We start from the raw sequence: 23,322 nt of genomic DNA, 5'->3' as shown, positions 1-23,322 counted from the left end.
TCAGTACATTAGGTAGGCATTTGTTCTATTCATATCCTGACTGCTTGAGTCCATACAGACTCTTCTTTAGTAACTAGTAATCCTTTTATTCTTAGCAGCACCTAATGGTTTTTTTATATAAATAGTATGCCTTAACGGTGCATGCAAATATACAGTTTTGATATCTAAATGCCTTGTCATATAGTTTTCTTTGGCAGCTAGCACAAGAGCACTATACAATGAACAATTCTTCTGTGTGGGCATGAAAAGTTCATCATAATCAGTGGCATTTTGCCTAAACCCTTGTGCAACTAATCTGGGCTTGCACTTTGGTTGACTATTGGCATGTCTTTTAACTTTAAATAGCCATTTGCAACTAATTGCCTTTTCCTTAGGTGGGAGATTAGTTTCCTCCTAAACATCTAAATCACACATTGACTTTCATTCAGAGTCAATAGCCTCTTTCTAGGCTGCTTGTTTACTCATGGGCATGTCCTTTATAGATTTAAAAGAGACAGGTTTAATGGATGCCTGACAAACAGTTCTAGGCTTGAATCTGTCAGGTTCTCTTCTTTCTCTGGTGGATCTACGAGGTACAATTGTGTCCTCATCTTCTGGTTGTGGTGCAAGTATTTCAGGTTTAGGGTCTAGTTGATGTCTACTTATTTCTATTTTAAGGGATGACTCACTTTTAGTCTGCTCCTCCTTCAGTGTTGGAATTACTTTCCCAGGTGATTCTTCATGGGCAGGGGTAGTGGACTGTTGCATTCCGTTTCTGTTTACCACTGGGTATGAAGAGGTAACACAGGGACTCAAACAATTTCGCCCTGTAGTATCTTCTATAAATTTAGCACTTGCACTAATCACAATGTCTTTAGAATGCAAGTAGCCAAATCGGAATGCCTTGTGGTTTGACTCGTAACTTAGGAAGTACATTTTCTTACTCTTTTGTTGACCCTTTTGTCTCAGTGCCTTTGGGATGTGCACAAACGCAGGGACACTAAATATATGCAAGTAATCTAGAGAGGGTGTTCTTCCATGCCAGAGTTTATAAGGTATCTGGCTAGTTGCAGAATGCCAAATAGCGTTCAGATTATGTGATGCACACATCATAGCCTCTCTCTAATACTTAAATGGTAGCTCACTGTCTTTTAGCATGCAAAATGCCATGTTCTGCAGAGTCTGGCCACGCCTCTCACAGTGCGCATTGTGCTGGAGTTGATATGGGGCTGATTTGCAGTGCTCAATGCCCCTGTCTTTGAGCAGCCTCTCAAACCTCTGATTCACAAATTCACCCCCCTGATCAGTGATTATACATTTAGGCAGCTTGCCTGTTTTTCTGTGCACAAACTTTAGCCAGTATTCCACCGCCTGGCTGGTTTCAGCTTTCATTTTCATCAGGTAACAAAAACTATAATGCAAATGGTGGTCTTCAATGGACAACACAAAACGGGCTCCCCCCATGCTGGGCGAGAATGGCTCAATTAAGTCCATGAATACTAAGTCAAGTAGGACCCACCGGAAGTGATGTCATGACCGGAAGTGGCATCATCAAGCAGGAAAAGGTTTAACTATCCTAGACTGCAATCCTACCCACACTTACCCAAAAGTAAGTCCCATTTACTATCATTGTTAAAAGAATATACACAGGAGCTTGTTAAAAGTACAGGTCTGAAACATTTCCCCAAATGCAGTCACATACCATGGTAGCATCAAGTCTAATATATTAAAAAATAAAATATTGAAATGAATGAGGACCCAACTGAAATTGATTTGTGACCCACCTAATGGGTCCCAACCCACAGTTTGAGAAACACTGCTCTCGTATGTTGTGGTACCTGGGACCTGTGCTTTTCAACCTCTTCATAAATGACCTGGAGACAGGGGTAAGGTGGCTAAGTTTGTAGACGACACCAAACTTTTCCAAGGGGTGAAGACCAGAAGTGATTGTGAGGAGCTCCAGAAGGATCTCTCCAAACTGGCAGAATGGGCAGAAAAATGGCAGATGTGTTTCAATGTAAGTAAGTGTAAAGTTATGCACATTGGGGCAAAAAATCAAAACTTCACATATAGGCTGTTGGGTTCTCAGCTGTCTGTGACAAATCAGGAGAGAGATCTTGGGGTGGTGGTGGACAGGTCGATGAAAGTGTCGACCCAATGTGCAGCAGCAGTGAAGAAGGCCAATTCTATGCTTGGGATCATTAGAAAAGGTATTGAGAACAAAACAGCTAATGTGGTAATGCCATTGTACAAATCGATAGTAAGGCCACACCTGGAGTATTGCATCCAGTTCTGGTTGCCACATCTCAAAAAGGACATAGTGGAAATGGAAAAGGTGCAAAAGAGAGCAACTAAGATGATTACTGTGCTAGGGCACCTTCCCTATGAGGAAAGACTACAATGTTTGGGCCTCTTCAGCCTAGAAAAGAGACGCCTGAGGAGGGACATGATTGAGACATACCAAATTATGCATGGGAAGGATAAAGTGGATAGAGAGATGCTCTTTGCACTCTCACATAACACCAGAACCAGGAGACATCCACTAAAATTGAGTGTTGGGAGAGTTAGGACAGACAAAAGAAAATATTTCTTTACTCAGCGTGTGGTTGGTCTGTGGAACTCCTTGCCACAGGATGTGGTGATGGCATCTGGCCTGGAAGCCTTTAAAAGGGGATTGGACAAATTTCTGGAGGAAAAATCCATTATGGGTTACAAGCCATGATGTGTATGTGCAACCTCCTGATTTTAAAAATGGGCTATGTCAGAATGCCAGATGCAAGGGAGGCACCAGTATGAGGTCTCTTGTTATCTGGTGTTTTCCCTGGGGCGTTTGGTGGGCCGCTGTGAGATACAGGAAGCTGGACTAGATGGGCTGTTCTTATGTTCTTACCACCAATGTCTCTGCCTCCTTCCTCTTTCCCTACCTGGTTGCATCTGGCAACAGGCGGATATGGGAGGATTCTGGGAGTGGAAGAGGCATTGCCACTTCCAGCATCCACCCACCCAATCTGGGTAAAAAAAGTAGCTGAGTGGTGGAGTAGCTGTGTGGTGGAGGAGAAAGGAGGTGATGGTATGGAGTGTATGCTATCTTGTTCTGTTTCCTTGAAAAGAGCAAATGAAAGAGGACTCCTCCCAAGAGTGAATGAAAGAGCTGTGAGATACAGGAAGCTGGACTAGATGGGCCTATGGCCTGATCCAGTGGGGCTGTACTTATGTTCTTATCATGAATGAGTATTGTTTTGGACCTGATTTCAAAACTTACTCATATTTTACCAAATTCTTGTTCCAAGCTTCACCTATAGAACTTATACTCAATTTAAGCTAATTAGTTCCCCTCTTCACTCAAAACAGCCCTAATTCTACAAGTACTGCTGGACCCTAGTACCAGTGTGGCTTGCCTATTCAACATGCAGAGGTCCTCTTTCCTCCCCAATTCTGTCAGCTGCTTCTCCAGCCGCTGCAGCAGCACCTGGTTTCCAGCAGCTCCTGGACATGGCAGCCACACACCAGTCACCAGCATCTCCAAAAGTCTCGGTTCCAGCACTCTCTGTTTGTTCAGTCCATCAGTCAATCCATTAAGTCATTAAGTCCATCCATCCTCTTTCCTCCAAGCTCTTTCCTTCTACACCCACACCCTTTTCCTTCCTCCAGATGCTGCTTTTATCCCTGACGGCCTTGTTGCCTTCAAGTGGCTGCAGCTGTGCAGCACACTCACTGCATTCTGAGGCCCTAGTGCTAACCCCATGCTTCCCAGGCCTGTTAAAGCAAGGGTCCACTGTTGACATCAGGGCTTAGGAGAGGGGGTAAAGGGGGTAATTTGTGCCCGGGCTCAGGGTCAGAAAGGGGGCCCAGGAACCCAAGGAGACAGCCCAGAAAGTTCCTGGGATCTTATGTTTTCCAATCTCACCCAAACTCACTGCCTGCACATGATGCAGGGGGCACAACCACAGGCATGAAGTGGCAACTGCTGCACCAAGCCATACATACTGGGCCCAAAAATGCATCCATGACCCTCCCTAACACAGTGCCAAATCTGGGAGGAAACTGGCCTGCTACAGTAGCTTTTTGGCTTGTGGATGCCGTAACGGTGAAGGTGTGTATAGGGGTTCAGGGACACAGAAGTGGGGCTACAGCTGCTACAGAAGTTCATTTTGGTGCACACAGCATACTGTCCACTCTAGTGTGAGCCTAACTATGATGATACTAATTTTCTGCAATGGATTTTCTATATTTCAAAGATTTTAGAGAAACTTGGGAGTGTGTTTGGGTTTCCTTTTACTTTATCTATCTGCCAAAACTGCCTGGTTGGGTAGACCTGGGCTCTGCATCAAGAAGCCTGATAGACCTGGGCTCCAAAGACTATTCTGGCTGCCAGCATCCTCCCCCTGCCCTATTTTGCCCCTTGTTTTGCCTGCTCCCATTGCCCCCTCCCCCTATGGGAAGGGGCCCAAAAGAAACTTTGTACTCCCTAATAAAATTCCTCTCAAAGGCCCTGGTTGACATGTGACAGACACCCTATCTCAGGGTTTTCAAACGGGCATTGCGACACCCTAGCCTAAGGGCTCTGGCCTCTGTCCCCTTAAGGGATGGGGGTAGCGAGGAGGCATGGAGGACGCAGCAACACGATCCCCAGGATCACATCATTCAGGGGGCTGCAGGGGCTTGGCTGTGCTTACCAGAGCCTCCTGCAGCCTCTCGGGGATGCGGAGAGCCCTGCGCAACCATCTGCAGGGCTCCCTGAAGCTCAAGAAGTGAAAGTAGAGTGATCACACTTCACTTCCAGTTTTGCAGAGGCGGGGTGCGATCGCTCCACTTTCACTTCTTAAGTTTAGGGGAGCCCTACAGTCACGCAGGGCTCCCCACACCCCCGGGAGGCTGCAGGAGGCTCTGGTAAGTACAGCCAAGCCCCTGCAGCCCCCTGAGCAATGCAATCCTGGGAATCCTGGGGATCATGTCACTGCCTTCCCCCCACCCCCATTGCCTTCCCCCACCCCCACAAAGATTTAGAGCAGTTCAAAATCGCTGCCCTATCTCCTTGAGGGATCTTGTGCATTTCCATTACAACTCATCACACTGGCTTGTCACCCAGTGACTCAGGGATGGATGCCTGAACTGCCTCCATTGCAAACTATTGGGCTGATATAAGGTAATTTGAAAGTTTTGTTTTGTAGAATTCATTCTGAAATGCTGCTTCAAGCGCAAATTTATCACATGGTGTTGCAGTCATTGAGTGTGGTCCAGTATTATAATCCCAATCGAAAAGTGCAAAAACTCAAGTGGAGATGCACATTTGAAAGCAAAGCCAGTTTCCTTATCTGTGAGACATTCATGAATGTTTTGTCATGGAATATCCAAATACTTCTTTCCCACTTGTTCATATCTTAATCCATGTGTTCAGAGTCTTCCATGTGGGTTTTTTGAACATATGCTTGCAAAACTTCAATATTTGTGAGTTTTGTCTCCTCATAGGAGATGAGACATTGCTCAAGACTGGCTCCCAACAGAGCCGTCCTTCACCACAGCAGAAGGGCAGCTCCTTCACCACCTTGGTTTTGGCTTTTAAAAGGCAGCCTTCTCTCCCCCTTACTTGTGGTGAATAGGAGAGCCAGGGGCCAATCCTATCCAACTTTCCAGCACCGGTGCAGCTGCAATGCAGCCCTGAGGTAAGGGAACAAATGTTGCCATACCTTGAGCAGGCCCCCGAGACTGCCTTCCTGTTCGAGATAATTGGGCAAAACACAGAGATAGCAGAAGCGCAAACTGGCAGCTGCAGTGTGTGGTGCTCAGAGCACAGGGAAGAATGCCAAAAAAAGGAGGCAAGACCCAGGGAAGTACCAACACCAGAGTCTATTTACAGGCAGTATTTACAGGTAGAAGGCAGTTCCAGAAATCAGCAAGCAGAGGCAGTCCAGCAAACAGTCCAAGTAGTCAGTAAATCAGGTATCCATCCAGCAGAGATTCATGCAGCAACTCACTCCTACAACTCACACAGTGGAGTGTACTTGTTGGCCATTTATACTCCTGTCAGCCAATGGGAAAGGCCATGACCTCATCCCTGAGGAATGTCATTGCATCATCCAATACAGGAAGTCGTGCATACCCCATTGGCACAGCAGCACTGGAAAATTGGATAGAATTGGGCCCACAGTCATGAAAGTGGCTTTTGCTTGGCCTTTTGTTCTATCTGCTTGGAATTTGGGAGGGGATTGAAGGAGGATGGAGCCAACAGCACTTTGATGCTCTTCCTGCTAGAGAGTGGGGCAGGTGCTGTCTGTTTATATTACCCTGTGTATGCCTACCCAGAAGTAATTCCCATTGTGTTCACACTCCCAGGACAGTGTGGATAGTACTTTAGTCCGAGTCACATGGAAGGCCGCAATTTGTCTCAAATCTGTCACATTTGTCTCATGCTCATCCTTGCATTGCTCTCCATACTGAGATTAAACATGTGCCCTTCACTTGGTTCCCTTCACAGAGAGACCATCTTCTTTAGCCATAAAGACACAGAATGTGTGTGTGTGTGTGTGTGTGTGTGTGTGTGTGTGTGTGTGTGTGTGTGTGTTTTGCCCCTGCTCTTGTTGGCTTCATTGGAGCAGTAGCCTGTGGTTGGAGTGGGGATTGTCAGAGATGCTGGACTTCTTTGCACCTTTGTGCAAAGCACAAAGCATCAAACCTTCATTAAACAAAACAGCTCAGTTTGATCCCAACCAGACAAAAAGCAACTTCCAGTTCCCTCCCCCAATATAAAAACAAGGGGGAAGAAAGAGATGAATGGGACAGTCACAGAGGCAGCAAGCTCACAAGAGCCCCTATCTTGGTTCACCAGTGCCCACCATAGCTCCTCTCCCAGCCTAGATTAAATAAGTAAGAGGAGAATTGTGGGGAAGGGAGGGAGGCTTAAACAGCAAGATGATCTAGCTGACGCCCCCCCCCCCCAAACACACACGTGCTCCAGTCCACAATTGTTCCCAAAGCCCTTTTGGACTGCCACCCTCACCATAGGATACAGCAGTCGCCATTCTGGCACCGCTGCATCAGCAGGGGGAAGGTTAGGATTGGCCTTTCAATTTTCTATCAGTACTAAAAGGAAAGATTAAGAACCATTATATGCTCACTCGGTGTGTTGCCAAGGTGAACAAAAAGCTCATGATCACATTTATGTAAGCTACTTGTTGGATTCTCACTTTTTATCACACTCCAGGGTGTGAACATGTAATACTAATTCTGGACTTCTGTGATTCAACATTGCTTTCCTGGTAAACATTCACTCTTTTTTTTCCCCCTGAAACACCACATATGCCCCTGTTTTATGTAGATACAAATCTGTAGCTGTGCACACACAGAATGTATGCTCCTTAGATTGTTTTTGGCACAGACATATTTCCAACAGTCTCTGCACACAAATTTAGCGCTTAGACAGCTAAACCATTATGCTGTGATAAACGTGTAAGATTGACAGAAACTTATATTCATGTGGGAAATTTTTTTTAATGCCATTTCTTGGTCACCAAAGAGGCCTCCAAGGCAGCCCAAGACAGCTAACAACAATTCAAGAATACAAATCCAATGATAAAAGCATACATCTTCCCTGCCTCCCCCCCTTTCCGTAGGACTGCTTGATGTAATTACTTCAGGCAGCAAGCTGGCAGGAACCCCTGTCTTGATCCACCTGCACCCTCCATGCCTCTTCTCCCTCCCTGGATTCAAAAAATAAGAGGGGAATTGTGGAGAATGCAGGGAGGTCTAGACAGCAAGGTGCTGTGGCCAACCACTCTCCTCTCTTCTGCTTCATCCCCCTCTTTCTTTTTAAATCCAAGGTGTGGGAAGGGAAGCAGCAGCAGTCACTGGTGCACCACTGGGTAACAAGTGCAGTTTTTGGTTCACTCTCAGGCTCTAGAAGGTCTTGGGCTGGTCCGAACTGAGGAGCACAAAATAAGCAAGGAATGGCAGTACAGGTACAGAGTTGTGGCTAGGCTACCCAGTGACTTGGGTATCATTCACTTTCTTAAGAAGGCTTTTATCCATTTTCCCCAACTACCATGTTGCTGCTGCATCTTGATTGGAAAAATGCAGCTTTTAGGGTTAGGAATCTCCCAGGATGAAAGTGTTGTTTCAGGATAGCAGAAAATTCCAAGCCAAAAATGTGTGTCTTTCAGCCCACTATGAGACAGGGCCAATCCATCTATAGGTCAAAAAGTAGGGCCAATCCTACTTTTGTACCTATGCTATACATTAATTACATTTAAATGCACCAAAACCACAACATAAGTACAGCTAAGACGTTGAAGGAAGTGTGAAATAATTGAAAATTTAATGAACAACCAGCACAATCCTATATAGATTTATTTTGAATTGAGTCCCATTGTGCCCAATGGCATTTACTCTAAGAAAACTGTTACAGGGTTGCCATCAAAAAGCTACTATCCATTTTTAGAAAGAAAAGCTAGCTACAGAGTGACTTGAGAACCATCATCCTGACTGACAACATACCCCGAGAAAGGCCTGATGATATGCATTACAGTTCTACTGCTGAACCACAACAGATTTAGTCCTAATTAATGGGGAAGCCACTTGGGAGCCATAAATAAGACATCCCCTGCTCTCTCAAAGCTCAGCATAAGTAAATCAAAGAAACATAGCCTGAGAAATAACTTGTGAACCCCAAATCAGCTTGCTTCATAGTGATTTCAGAGAGACCTATTTTAAAATATGTTTTGCTAGATGTTTCGCTAAATCTAGTGTCGCCAGATTTTCCACTGTCACACATAGAATATATCAAAATACATGAAAATTCATAGAAAAGGGTGATTAAAGACAGCTGCTTTCTCAGTGAGATCATGTCCTCCTTTTTTTTCCACACTCAGTACATTTTTATTTTAAAATATCTCAAGGAGAAGCCAGGCTTACAACTTATTCTATCTTTGAGAAACCTGGTTTTGAATGCACTTTTAATAAAAGCCACTAGATGTCAGAATTTTCAATATAGTACTGCATTGTTTTTAAGAAGACCAAATTCTCTCCCTGCCTCAACCTTCTGCTCTATACCTATATCCCAGGGTCAGGAACTCGACTTGAGTCACAAAAAGTCATGTGTTTTTCACTGATTCGTTGATTCAAGAGTCGCACGTGTGGAAGACTCTGAAAAACACTTGAGTCAAGGGCCCCCTGATTGGGCACTCATCCCCACGCATGCAGACTCGAGTCGGTGTGCTTGCCTACTGTTTTCGTGGCATGAAAAACCTCATGGGACCATCATTCAGACTAGGTGAGCAGCAGGGAAGTTCCAACTGGGAGGCAGGGAAGGGTTAATGTTTCTTTTGCAGCCAAATGAAGGGGGAGGAGGCTGGAGTGATCTCTTTTCCCCATCTCTGATAGGAAGGAAGGAACCAATGATCATTGGACAAAGGATGGGCATCTGATATTTTCTTTTGCTGAGATAGGGCAGAAAGAGGAGCCCAAGGGGGTTCTTGCCTTACAATTGACTGCAGAAGCCCCGGGAGGGGAGGCAGGGAAGCCAGGGGAGGGGCAGTTCATAGCAATCATGCTTTCCACCACATGGCATAGCTCTGTTATTACTTGGGGGAGGTGAGGAAACCTCATTGAATGACCAGATGCAGTTGGACTACTTCTGAGTAGAGCTCCCAAGGATCACAACGTCCTGGTAAGCCTCACAGCTGCTGCGCTTGACCTTCCTCCCTCTTGCTACTTCTGTCCCTCTCTCTCGCAGTCCCTCCCACCCCCTCCTGCCCTGTTTACAGGTGGGCGGGAGATGTTACAGATGTTCAAAAAGAACTCTGACATGCACACACACCCTGGCAGCAGCCCCGTTTTTTCCACGGCTCGGTTTTTAAAGGGGGCGATGAGACTCGAGTCCTTTAGAGTCGAGAAAGGACAACTTGGTGACTTGGAAAGTGCCCCTGTTATGACTCATTGTTGAGTCACAGGAGGGCTGTGACTCTAGACTTGACTCCAGTCAAGCCGTGCTGAATTTTACTATCCCTGCTATATACACTCCAGAAGAGCCAGTTCAAGAACTCACTTCATGCTAGATGCCTTTCCTTGTTTCCCCCCTGGTGGAGATGTATAGTGGGTGTACATACTGTGAGATGTATTGTGGCCAAGAAGAGGATTTTTTCAGCTGGGCACCCAGACCCATGTAAGAGAGGTACATGTGGCCCTCTCATGAACCACATTTAGACAGGCAGCAAAGACTGTTTCATTTCTGGGGGCTTCCTTAGAACTGCTTTTCATATGAGTGGTGGCTGTTTTTGAATTTGAGTCTTTTTCAGCAAGACTAGTTAACAAATTTTGACAGCACCTGTCACATTCATATGCTTTAACTTTGTATTAAGTATGAATTTTTTAAAGTACATATGTACAAACTTGGAAATACGTATGTGCAAACTTGTTCTGGCAAGTGAAAAGCTTAATGCAATTGTTGCACCTTTCCTAGAGAGGTGGAAATGGGCTTTATCTATTTGCACTTATGACACCTTTACTGTTGCCCATAGACAGAGAAGCAGGTGTGGAAGAACTCTGCCCATTCATTTACTGCCTTCACTGAGCTATTTTGCTTCAGGAAGTTACTGTTAAACAGATGTTAAACGCGGAAGGTTTGTTTTTATTATAAGGAAGGTACACAGTCTACTTCCTGAAAAGCAAAAAGTAACTTTTTCTCTCTTTTTAATTATTAAGCATGATTGATCTTAAGGCTGATTTAAATTTTAGACACTCCCACCCAGAGACTCCCTAATGCACTTTCCATACCAGCACACTATGCACTAGACCTAATGTTTAAAAGCCTCTTGCTTAATGCATTCTTCTGAATCACCTGAAGCATCTCCATGCACTGCCTGGAACGTGTGGCTCTTGGGTACAAACCTTGTATACATTTGACCTCACAGTGAGAACATGACCTTAAGCGTTACACTTGCCCTATGGAGCGCCTTCATGGGAAAGTGCTTTTACTTGGCCTCCACATTGGAGCCCTAATGCTGAAGTCAGCTATTATGTGAATAAAGATACCATAACACAGTTTGCTGAATATAAAACATGCAATACTAATATTTTGCATCTCAGGATCAGGTGCACTCGTGCAACATGTCAGAATGCTAGGTCAGAATGCCAGATACAAAGGAGGGCACCTGATGCAGGTCTGTTGTTGTCTTGTGTGCACCCTGGGTAATTTGGTGGGCCGCTGTGAGATAAAGGAAGCTGGATTAGATGGGCCTATGGCCTGACCCACCACAGCTTTTCTTATGTTCTTAACATTGGAACACAGACATGCATGTTGCACCATTCATATGCCTACTTTTTTACTCACATGTGTAGGAATTCCATCACAGTCCTCAAACAGATCAGACATCTGTTCCCTACACAATTTGGCAGTTGTATCTGCAGCCATACAATTAGTTCTCTTTTGCTGTCTGCTAATTTGCTTATCTCCAAAGGGCAGAATTGCCAGTATCTCTCTTTATCTTCAACTCATTATCTGCTAATTCTGTGCTGGTGCCACATCAAACAGGCATTGGTATTGGCTTGTGGAGAATCATTGGACACATTTGTGTCCACTTCCAGACTTGCCCCACCATCTTGGGCACCATCTCGGGGACTCCAGCTGAACCTTTGCTACCCTGGCAATGATGAAGGCTGATTATGAAAGGTATCTGGAAGGCTACCTGAGGGGCACTCTGGGGCTAGGGCAAGCCAAGGAAGGAGCCAAGAGACAAGTGGAGGAGGAGGATAGGTGAAGCAACCCCCTCCCCACTGCTGATCTCTGACCTTCAACCTTCAATGAGTTGAGAGATAGCCAGCACGGAGAAATCCCCATGACCTTCACCACAACCTTTAATGCATCAAGGGATATCCAGCATGAAGGAGGAAGCATCAGGTGTTATAGATGTAAATGAGCCCTTGCTATCACCAGCCCTATATAATTCAAGTTAAGATTCAGGTTCAAAAAGTTCATAGAGTATATGATAAAGAGGGTCACCTGAAACCTAACCCCATTTTCTGCATAAGCTCAATGATTCCATATCTGCTAATTCAGTATCCACTAGGCTTTCCAGGAACCGAAAGCTAGCGGATAACAAGAACTGACTGTATGTGGACAAACAGAACTGAAGAAAGAGTCAGCCTGGTGCAGGATGCGCACAAAATACCTGGTCCTACCTAAGTCCCCCTGCACCAATGCAGCAGTGCTGGCAAGGCTTGTACTGCATCACACAGGGGAATTTAGCAAACAGAAAGTGTCCTTGGGATAAGGGGTAAGGGGGCATTTGTCCCCTTGCCCTGGGGGAAACCCCAGCTGCCGCTATGGGTCACTGTGGACCTGCACTAGTAATATCGCTGGCACATGCCTGCGATGATCCATGCGGGTGGATCAGGCCTGAGAAGGGAATAGGATACAGCATGCGCTGATGCTACCAATCCTGCCCCCTCCTGATCCACCCAGCCCCTGTCGCTCCCCTTTCCTTGGCCCGTTACACCCCCTCCACACCCTCCCCTCCTCTTCCCCCCTTCCCATCCTTCATTCACCCTTGCGCTGCACAGCACCAGACTTACCTGCTCCAGCAGGCATCCTCCTCTGTGCTGGTGTGGGAAGGAAGTTTTTGGCCTTCCCATTGGCAGGTCTGGATGGTGCACTGTCGCAATATGCTTTACAGCACATTTGTGAAAGTCTGTACCGGTGGAGCATGTGCTTCACCAGAGCAGGGATCTGTTAGAACTGGGCCAAAAGTCTCTGAAGAAGCAATATATTAATGCAATGGTTGAAAGCAAGTAACATGTTACTGTAGCACTTGACTACTTCATTACAAGCACTTGATTACTTGACTACTAACTACTTTCTTTTTTAATAAATTGAATTCCAAACATATGTAGTCCAATGTGTAGAACTACAAATAACACTCTCTAATAGCTAATTGAGCACCAAAATGCTTAATTGCTCATTAAACAAATCCAAAAATCCTTCTACAATTACCACAGCATTTTACACATTTAACTCAAATCTCAACTCAGATCTTTCTGTTTTAACAAATCTTCCAGTATTAAATTAACTCAAACCTTCCAGTATTTAAGAACTCTAATTCTATCTCTTTAAGAATTTCTCAGATTTCAAAAAGCAATATATCCAGCTATGATATTCTTGCTGTAGCTGATTTTTTGTTATTAATTTGGCAAATGCTAATAATCGGCATATCATCTGAATTAGAGATATGAATCTAGTAGTTACTCCTATATAGTAATATAGCAATTCCATTCTTAGTTGCTAATTCTTTCTGATTCCTGCACCTTTAACAACTGCGGAACAATGTAGAAATGTAACAGATTCACCTGTTGAATTTCTGCTTGTCTCTCAGCTTTTAATGGCACAGGAATTCTCCCCCCAAAAAGTTGGCAGTTCCTTCCTCCATCTCTTATCTGAGTAATTGCATTTTAAATAGAAGAAAACTATATGTATAAAGGTGTTTAAAATTTTACACTTGGATTTATCACAACGAAATCTTAACTTACAAAAAGCTTCAAAGATTTTTTTTTTTAAGTTAAGGAATTTGCTGATATCCAGACCTGCTGTGGCACCCCCTAATTATGGTATACTTTGTGTGAAATTGGGTGTCTGTTTTGTGCTACAGTGTAATTATAGGATTAGTATTAAATATAGATGGCTGTCTTGTGTCTGAAATGCCGTATTTTCCTAATGCAGATAAAAATCTTAACGTGAAGCAGAGATACGCTTGAATTGGAAAACAATCTGTAGAAATGTCATTCTGCTAAGATTCTGCACGTGTTGCTTCTTGTAATTCTGCTAAGAATGGGCAGAACACCTTGGTCCCTCTATTAAAAGTTTCCACAGAGGCAACAAAATTCTGGATCAGATTATAGCATCTGGAATGGATCCTGCAATCTTCTTGGTGCAAGCAAGAAGAGGAGGTCTGCCAACTTTATAAATCAAAAATTCTAATACGGTACTTGGAATGGTATGGTGGTGAATCCCAGCACAGATTTGATGGCGGAGCTTGAGACAGAACTGTTTTTGGACAGGTCAGAGGATGGAGCTCAGCAGCTTCTGGCAGATCTTGATGTTAAATTCAGCCCAAAAGCTGCCTCATCACTTACGGAGCACAGAAGAAAAAAAATTGCCTTCATTCTTGTTTTGCTGACAACTGGATAAAAACATTCCAGGCAGGATCTAAAAAATGGCAACATTCAGAATCCAGTAGCAGAATGTTTCAGTCTCCCAGGACACTCTGCTCCAATGTGAAATTGTTCAATTAGAATTAATCTGCAGGTTGGAGTCTTACATTTAAAAAAAAAAAATTTAGTTGTAATTTTTCATTTTGGAAACTAAAAGAATACAAGAAACAGAATTAGAGGTAACTTTTTAGTTGAAACTAAGGCACTGGAGAGAACAGAATCTCATGCTGGGTAATGCCAGTGCCCCCAAAGAATCTGCAGGAATATATGTCATGTACACATCACCTTGATCAAGTCATGCATATCTCCCTCACTGCATGCATATAACTTGACGAAGTTAGGGCCCAATCCTATGGAAGCCCTGTGCTAGCGGAATTCATGTTCAGGCGCTGCAGCATAATTTACAGTTTTCACAAAAGGCTATGTGCTCCTCCATGGAGCTGGGCTACTGCTGCATGTCAGCAGCCCCAGGAAAAGCCAGTAAGCACCCAGGAAAAGCAACAGTAAGTCAGCGTGGGGGGTAGGTAGAATGTGGTGGGGAGGGGATGAACAGGGCAGAGAACTGGGCGAGGAGGGATGTCAAGATCGGGAAGGAGGTAGTAGCAGCAGCAGCAGTGCCACAGATATCCAATCCCTCTTCTTGGCCTTGATCAGCCTTCCTGGATCCACTCAGACTTGCACCAGCCATGCTCCAGTGGCGTGGCTGCATCAGTGCAGGGGTGGGGGTGGGGGTAGGTGGAATTGGATTGTTAGATGATGTTATTATGACCGTTCATTATGGGCAGTACCATCGTTGCCCTGGCATACGTGGAAATATGTTGGCCTATCTCAAGTGTAGTATTGGGCGGTACTTCTCTTAGTGGTGCTACGTTTCTAGCAACGCTGTTTACAAGTTTTGTTCTCTGCACCCATGTGCATCTGCCCAATGAGGATATCACTTCATGCATTGATAGTCTGCGCTCTCCAAAACTTTACAAACAGATTTACAAAATGGTAAATCTGTGGTAGCCCAATCCTATCCAACCGCCCACACTCTAATGCAGCAGCACCAGTGCGGGCTCCACTGAATCGTATGGGGGGGCACTGCAATACTGGCTGTTTCCTCAAATGGGACATCCATTTCCAGCTGCCACAATGGGGCAACTTGGATCTGTGCCTGCTAAATAGCCAGCACAAGTCCGTGTTGCCTTGTATCAGCGTATCTGGCTGGGGAAGGGAGATAGGATACAGTGCACATCACTGCCACCACTCCTCCCCTCCTGGGCCCAATCTGCCCGCCCATCTTCCCTCGCCTTCTGCCTGCCCCTGCACTGCTCAGAGCAGCCCTGACCTGCTCCAGCACACATTCCATCTGGATCTGGTGCAGACAGGACGGCAAAGGCCTTCTTGCTGACACCACTAATTTCTGCTCATGCTCTCCCTGCACAGAGAGGGGGAAAGGATTGGGCCTTAAGTCTTTTAAATGCTTCAGAACATCTGGTTGTTTGTGATTGCAACACACTAACAGCTCTGAAATTGTTGTTGCAGAATACATTTCATCAACCAAAAGTATCTTATAAAAGTGCCTCCCGAAGAAAAGGAAGTATTCTTAGGAAGACACTTCCTTAAAATCCCATTGACTTCCATGCATTCTGCAATACAATCATGGATTTTCAGCCATGCTTTCAGGCTCACTGCTCTTTTTGCATTTAGAATGCAGGTGAATCGGTAACCCTGACAAATATAGTCTCACTGTACACAGAGACAAATAGTTGCTAATTTTGTAAAACAATGCTCTCAGTTTGTATAACACTGGAACCAAAAATACGATGAGAGTTTCATTACTGAACATTGTTCTCGACATACCGAAAAGCATTACGAGGGCATGCAAACTATACAATTACATCTGTGTGAAAACTGTTATTTCCGTGAGTAATAACAGAAATAAAAGTTGTCATTTTGTATAATAGTAAAAAAAATACAGTTAAAATAAAAAAAAAAACTAGAGAGCTATTAGATTGAGTGGAAGAAAAGAGCTGCGGGGGGGGGGGGGAGCCAGTCATGATTGTGGACAAGTACTCATAGCATCGGGAAAGGGGGAAGAGAAGAGGGAAGGACTCATAGCACTGGGAAGAAGAGGGCAGGGCCTCTTCCCAGTGGGGAAGTAAAGGGTCTGGGGGACTGGTGGTTCACATACACATGAGCATCAGTGACTCCACTGATATGCACCCACTTGGATCCAGACTTCTGATCAGAATGATGCTCATGTAAGGGGGCTGCAGCGTTTAGTGGAAAGGGGGTAGTGGGTCATAGGGAGCTGCAGTTGGGATAGGCATGGGAAAGCCCCCTTACATGAGCATCGTTTTGCTTACAGAAGTTGGGATCCAAATCACTGACTTTTAACGGAGTCAGTATATGTACACTTCCATTAATGACCTTTATTTGTTGTTTGTTTTAAAGATTAAATATCGGTTTCCTCAATTGAATTGACTCCCATAATGGCTTACATCAACAAGCAATTTGCTACCAGGTGCAAAAATCATTGAGCAAATCACCACTTAATGCCATAGCCATTAAGCCAGCCATTTGCAACCTTTTTCATCTCACAGCACAGCATAGGGCACTAAAATGGTCAAGGCACACCATCAGTTTTTGGACGCTTGACAAGGCGTACCACACTGTTGTCAGGGGGCTCATATCCCTCAATGGCCCTGCTAATAAATGACCCTCCCCCTAAACTTCCATGGCACACCTGTGGACCATTCACGGCACACCAATGTGCCATGGAACACTGGCTGAAAATCACTGCATTAAGCAATGGCCATGCATGTGTGAGCAGGTCCTGCACTGTATAGTCACAGAGTTAGATAAGATTATATTTTGGCAGGATCCAAAGTACGATCTATGATGTCAATCTGCACAAATCCTGACCAGGATTCAAAAAACAGATACAAGGAATATGAAGCCACCCTTGGACTACTCTCTGAACGTGCATAATTTCTTTGCTATCTTGATCTGTACACCTGTCCTTTTCCCCAAATCCTCAAGGGTTACAAAACTTCTCAGGAAATGCAGTTGAACACTCTGGGGGTGTCCCAGAAAGGAAACACACCAAGTACACATTTTGCTTTCCACATCTTATAATGATTCATTAACTGGTGCATTTCACACACTACATTCCTGGGTATATTCGCTACTTGTTTTTCACAATAATCACCAGGAGTGTTAGTAATAAAGTGTTAATAATTAACTTGGATCTAATCATTCTGTGCCATAGTATAAACTAAAAGTGACATTAAAAGAATATGACTGTTTCTCTCAGCATTGTCAGTAAACTGTGAATAAGATAAAATGTAAGTTCATTTTGTTTAACTTCTGACTTGAGTTTGTGGTTTTCTTCAGTGAAACTTTTTTTTTTCTGCTTTCAGAATTTATCAGAATATGAGAGGAACAGATTCGGTATAATGGATCAGCCGTAAGTCTTGCCTTTTTTACTTTCTCGTGAAATGGACAATTCTTTTGCTGCAGATATTGTCTGGCCTTAGCCAAGCTATGAGATAGGCTCCAGGCAAAGTTTTGGTTCTGGTGCAGGTGGAGAAGTATGAAAAGGATCTAGTGGTGGATGACATGTCAAGGTAGTCTGGAGTCAGGCAGATAAGGATCAAAAAGAAGAAACCACCCAAGAGGGCACACTTGACGCATGAGCAAAAGCTTCCTTTTGCTAAGTGTTTGCAAATGAAGAGGAGTAAGCCATGAGTGTGATGGGGGAATTGAGAACCACAGATAAGTGAAAGCACAGATATGGGTCCCATGGATACGGGGAGCTACAGTATATCCAAAGGCAGCATTATAATACAATTACAAGGATACAATATCTTACATTTAAGTTATGGTCACTGGAAATGGTATGCAATGACTAAATCCATAATTTATCACTTGGGTAGTGGAAACATTTCTCTCATATTTTGGTCCAAGGCTCCAATCCTTGTACAAGGTCCATTTTGTATTTTGTAGCCTGTCTCTTGGCACCTCAACAAAGAGAGAAAAGGGTGTTGCTTCACTACTTTATAGCAGGTTGGCCAAACCTGCTTAACCTAAGAGCCACTTACGATAAATTTTAGATGTCTGAGAGCTGCAAAAGAGATGTAACATTATTAGATGTGTTTTAATCCAATGGACTCTCAATTTATACCTGGTAAATAATTATTAAGCTTGAAAATTTCTTATTTACTTTTTATATTAATCGTGATGCAAAAAGGAGCATAGCCAACATATTTTCACAAGCTTCACATTATATGTCAAAGAGCTGCATGTGCCTGGCGGGCTGCAATTTGGCCACCCTGCTTTATAGCATGAGCCTAGGCATGCCTTCTCAGAAGTAAGTCCCATTGTGTTTAATGGGGTTTACTCCCGGGACAGTGCATATAGGATTGCAGCCTTAGAAAGAAAACTATAGGATAGCCAAAAGAGAGAAAACTGTATCATCTACCAACCATTGTACTACGTTTGAAATTATTGATTACCTGAGAACTCTCTTCACAATCACCAAGAGCAGTGGTTCCCCAACTGTGAGCCATGGCTCACTGGAGACGCAGAAACCAGCCAGAGGAGCCACAGAATCCTCGCAAAAAAGCTGCCACCCTTTGCAATGTATAGGATGGTAACCCTAATGGGGGGGCCAAGGCCAAAGACCCAGTAGGACAAGGGAGCCACCAGTTCAAAAAAAAAAAATTGGGAACCACTGACAAAGAGACTTGTTTTTTTTTAACAATGTTACATTCATTCTGATAAGGTCACTTCAAGAACAGAAAAAAGAGCTAGCATTCTCTTGGGACCATTTTAATTTTTAACAGAGTAAAAGAGAGACAATCAAAAGGACCGTCTCTTGAAAATTAAATCTAACATTTGGACTGGACAAATAGAGTGCACTAAAGATGCAGAGAGCATCAGGACTGTAGCATTTATTCCTAAGGGTTGATGTATCTGACCCACTACTCTTACCATTAACTCACAATGTCTAGCAGCAGGATTTTGAAGACAGTTTGAAACTGCATTTCTAGGCCTACGAGCTTATTGTCAACTCGCTTGCTTTTCTCTGCGCCAAATGAAAATACTTCTGTTCGCAACATGGGTTTGAGTCAGCCAAAACAGTGGCAAGATGAGGTTAGTAGCATGGGCAAAACTTTAAAAAAGGCATGGGAAGACCATAGCTGCAGAAGGCAACAGGAAGAGAATGTGGTTATATGAAGAGGACACACCTTGGGACATGGTAAATGGATTCAAACCATGGTTAGTCTTCAATTGACCTTTAGTAGGAGACTACAATTAAGCCAACAGAGTCAGGCTGATTGGTTAGAGAAAAATTCAACAAACCCATATAAGAATGTGATTAGCAAGGAGAAGTGGCAGTAAAGCATATGTTCCTTAGTTGTTCCTTAGTTGTTCCTTAGTTGTTCATAACTGTATATGAAAAAGTGTTATATATACAGTCAGTTCTTGTTATCCTGTAGGGTTACGTTCCTGGAAAACTTAGTAAATGCCAAACTAGCGGATACTGATTCATTGAACCTATGGGGAAAATGGGGTTAGGTTCTAGGGAACCCTCCCACCATGTACTTTATGAACTTTATGAACCTGAATCGAAGTCTATGGGGCTGGGTGTTAGCGAGGGCTCATCAACATTTGATACTTCCTCCTCTGTGCTGGCTATCCCTTGACTAGTTAAAGAGTGCTGGCCCAACAACAAGGCCTCAGAGTTCAGCAGTGGAGAGGGAGTTGCTTCACCCTTCTTTGCCACCTGTCTTTTGTCTCCTTCCCTGGGCTTGCCCCAGCCCCAGAGCAGTCCTCGAGTAACCTTCCAGAGACCTCTTATCACTGCTGACTTGTCATGCCAGGGTTGTGAAGGTTCAGCTGGAGTCCCCAAGATTGTGCCCAAGGTGGTGGGGCAAATCTGGAAGAAGACACAAATGTGTCTGATGATTGTCCATGGGCTAATCTCAATGCCCATTCATGCCATATACTGTATACTGTCTCTTCCTCTCTCCCTGCATGGCAGTGGCACTGCCTTACGCTCACAAGGAGGCCACTGTGCCTCCTCCTCCTCCTCCTGCAACCTTTCTTGCCCCCACCTGCCGGCCTGCTCATAGCCTCCCTGAGACCCCCCCCTTCCCTGTGCCAAAACAATCTTCGCAGAGCAGAGTTGCAGGTAATGAGAGATAGGTAGCAATTCTGCCCCTCGCAGATAGAGAATTTGCAAATAAAGAGAACTGACTGTACTGTACTTACACACACTCTCTCCACACCAAAATCAGTGGAATTCAAGACTATAAGAGACAGGGTAGGGCTATGAGTATAGAGACTGACATGGTTCTCAATGGAGTTCCCTAATACTGGTTTTGTACAAGAGCTATTGGGACAGTGGGTAGGCTAAGTTGTCCACTGCGGTTGTGTTCACTTACTCTTCGGCTCTATGTGAATCACTACCCTTCACTTATATTGGATTAAAAAAGCATTGCACTTTGAGATAAGTAGGTACAAAAATTGCTTGTTGCGCCTGAGAAGAGGTGGTCTGGCCTCAACCAATCGGGTTGCGTGCATTGTGCTCCTAGTCCCACTGAGCACACATAGACAATGTGAGCATCTACCCAGACATTTCTGCAATGTACAGGTCTTATATATATCAAACAAAGCTGCTTTTGATGATTCCTACTATAACTGTTTCCAGAAGATGTGGAATCCTCAAAGCTGCCTTCATAACAAGTCATAGACAGAGCCTAGAAATCTGTGACTGCTCTGGTCTTCTTCAGCACTGCAACTGAACACAGTCCAGAAATAGAGCTGCCTGTCTGAATGATAACAGCTGGGAGTCTGTATTTATTTCGCCATGGATGGCCCATGCCCTTGAATAGTTCAAACACATATACATCATTATCCAATGACCCAGAGCAGGTCTACTCCTCTGTTTATCTTGTCTCTATCGGATGTGTTGTTGATTCACACTGCCCACAGCATATTTGCCATCTGCTTGAGGTAGAGCTTCTCAGAGATTTCATATTAAATATCAGTTCCCTTTTGGATACCAATAGAGATTTGAGAGTCTCGTGGGAAGCTATAAAACATTCCCACATGCTCTTTCCATTTTCTTTCAAAGTTTGTAAAACTGGAAAAAAGAGGCTTGGGGCTGAAAAACAAAATTATTGCATGTTAATAATAATAAACACATTTATTTTATTTAAAATATTGTTTTTCCTATTTAAAATGACACTAGTGATGTCTTTCAGGCTGTCACATTGCTTAACTTCTTGCATTAGAAATATACCTAAAAGCGAGAACAGTGCCAGCCAAATCCAGCCAAATGCTGCCTCAGCTTATCTGGTGATAGGCTGGGCTCTGCTCCACTGGCTCTGTGGATAGGAAAAGGAAGATAGGAATGGAATAGAAGAGGAAGTCTGGAAGAGAAGAGAGTGCCTCCAGCCCAGCACTTTCCTCTTCTCCACATTTCATTTTCATCCTATCCCCCTCTTTCTTTTGAAATGGCAAAGTCCATCCCATCACCTCATTTCTACATCTTCATTCTGCTGCATATACAAATGCAGCTCATGTTGGATTCCCTTTAATGAAAGTTGCAAGCATGGAAAGTGACCTCAGGGTAACAGGAGCAACTTCAGAGTCCACAATTGACACTGTAAAGTTAACATTATTATTCTCGTGCTGTGACTGGAAATTTAGTAGGATAACAGCCCAATCCTGAGCTGCCCAGAGCGCGGGGCTGCTGTGACACCGAAAATTCCACTGCAGCCTGAGTGCAAATGTGCAGCTGCTGGTGGCTCTTCAGGGGAAGGGAACATTTGTCTCCTTCCCCCAGGTAAGAAAAGTAGCTCCGCAATGGGACTACTTGATTCTGTGGCACCTCTGGAGCTGCCACAGAATCAAAGAGTTCAGTGTCGGGCCACACAGCCCAACACAGAGCTCAGGATCTGGTGGAGCTGAACTCTACCAGTTCCGCCCTCCTCCCGCCCTGCTCCCTCCACCAGCACACCTCCTCCCTGCTCTCTCCCCACCTTCCCCCACCCAGGAACGTCTCCTCCCTGCCTCCCCCATGCCCCCACCTACCTCTCTGCTGCCTGGTGGTTTGGACGACCACTGAGCAGCGGAGCACCGGCTGTCCACTGCACTAGCCCAGTGTGAGCTCATGCTGGGCTAGCTCTAGTATTGGGCCAGCGCTAAGCCCTGCAAATGTGCCTTACAACATGTTTGCGACAGTTCACACCAGCAGTAAGCTGGGACACAGAGCGTAGGATTGGGCTCGAAGTATACTTATGCAGCACTAGTATATGCATGTTTACTCTGAAATAAGTTCCAATAGACTCAGGGCCCAATCCTATCCAATTTTCCAGCACCTGTGCAATTGCAATGTAGCCCTGAGCTAAGGAAACAAATGTTCCCATACCTTGAGAAGGCCTCTGTGACTGCCTCCCCACCACAGGATCCAGCACATGCCCCTTTGGCACAGCTGCACCAACACTGGAAAATTGGATAGTACTGGGCCCTCAGTGGGTCCTACTCCCAAGGAAATGTGCATATAATAGCAACCTTTAACCTGTGAGCATGGGGTAGGTGCATTTTTCAAATCACATGCTCAGTTGGCTGTGTGTTTCAGTGTATCTCTTTTATGCCAATAAAGGTCTTACTGAACTGAACTGAACAGTGTATCTCATGATGTCTCAGCACTACATAAAAATGAGGCTAAAACGTTTGTGTGAATCAGACCTGAAGTCACAGAATATCAGTCTGTAACTTGAAAAATACCCTCCAAACATTTAGTGATCAGGAAATGTACATTCAAAGACCCTCTAAACTCACAACATTGTTTGTGAGTAAGTAGGGAACAGTGTAAAAGAGCCTCTCATTGGAAAACATCTGATTTGCAAGCCCAGAACTGTCTACATCTTCAGCATGGACACTACGCTATAATTATATCTCCTTCCTTAGATTGATTTCTAAATTACAGACACAAACCAGTCAATTATCTACAAGCTTCATCGCAGATTTTTCTGCAGTGTGCAAAGTAGGAAATTCCAGTCTCCCTAGCCGGGTCATTAAGTAAGATGCAAGTTAGGTCTAGAAAGATTATGAAAAGATGAATATTGATGCTTCAAATCTTATATG

The 23,322-nt window shown here is 44.3% G+C and overlaps 1 protein-coding gene across 1 annotated transcript in view; it reads left to right on the top strand.

Annotated features, from left to right (window-relative positions):
• BLNK (B cell linker) overlaps positions 1 to 23,322 on the top strand; it is a 133,599-nt gene that overhangs the window by 32,898 nt on the left and 77,379 nt on the right. The window contains exon 3 of the mRNA XM_066621427.1: positions 17,583 to 17,629. Within this exon, the coding sequence (XP_066477524.1) occupies positions 17,583 to 17,629 (47 nt within the window). The remainder of the gene's footprint in view (positions 1 to 17,582; positions 17,630 to 23,322) is intronic.

The sequence above is a fragment of the Tiliqua scincoides genome, chromosome 3 (assembly GCF_035046505.1).
Source record: "Tiliqua scincoides isolate rTilSci1 chromosome 3, rTilSci1.hap2, whole genome shotgun sequence".
Lineage (NCBI taxonomy): Eukaryota > Metazoa > Chordata > Lepidosauria > Squamata > Scincidae > Tiliqua > Tiliqua scincoides.
Note: the sequence above shows the minus strand (reverse complement) of the source record. Positions and strands in the feature narration are given on the sequence as shown.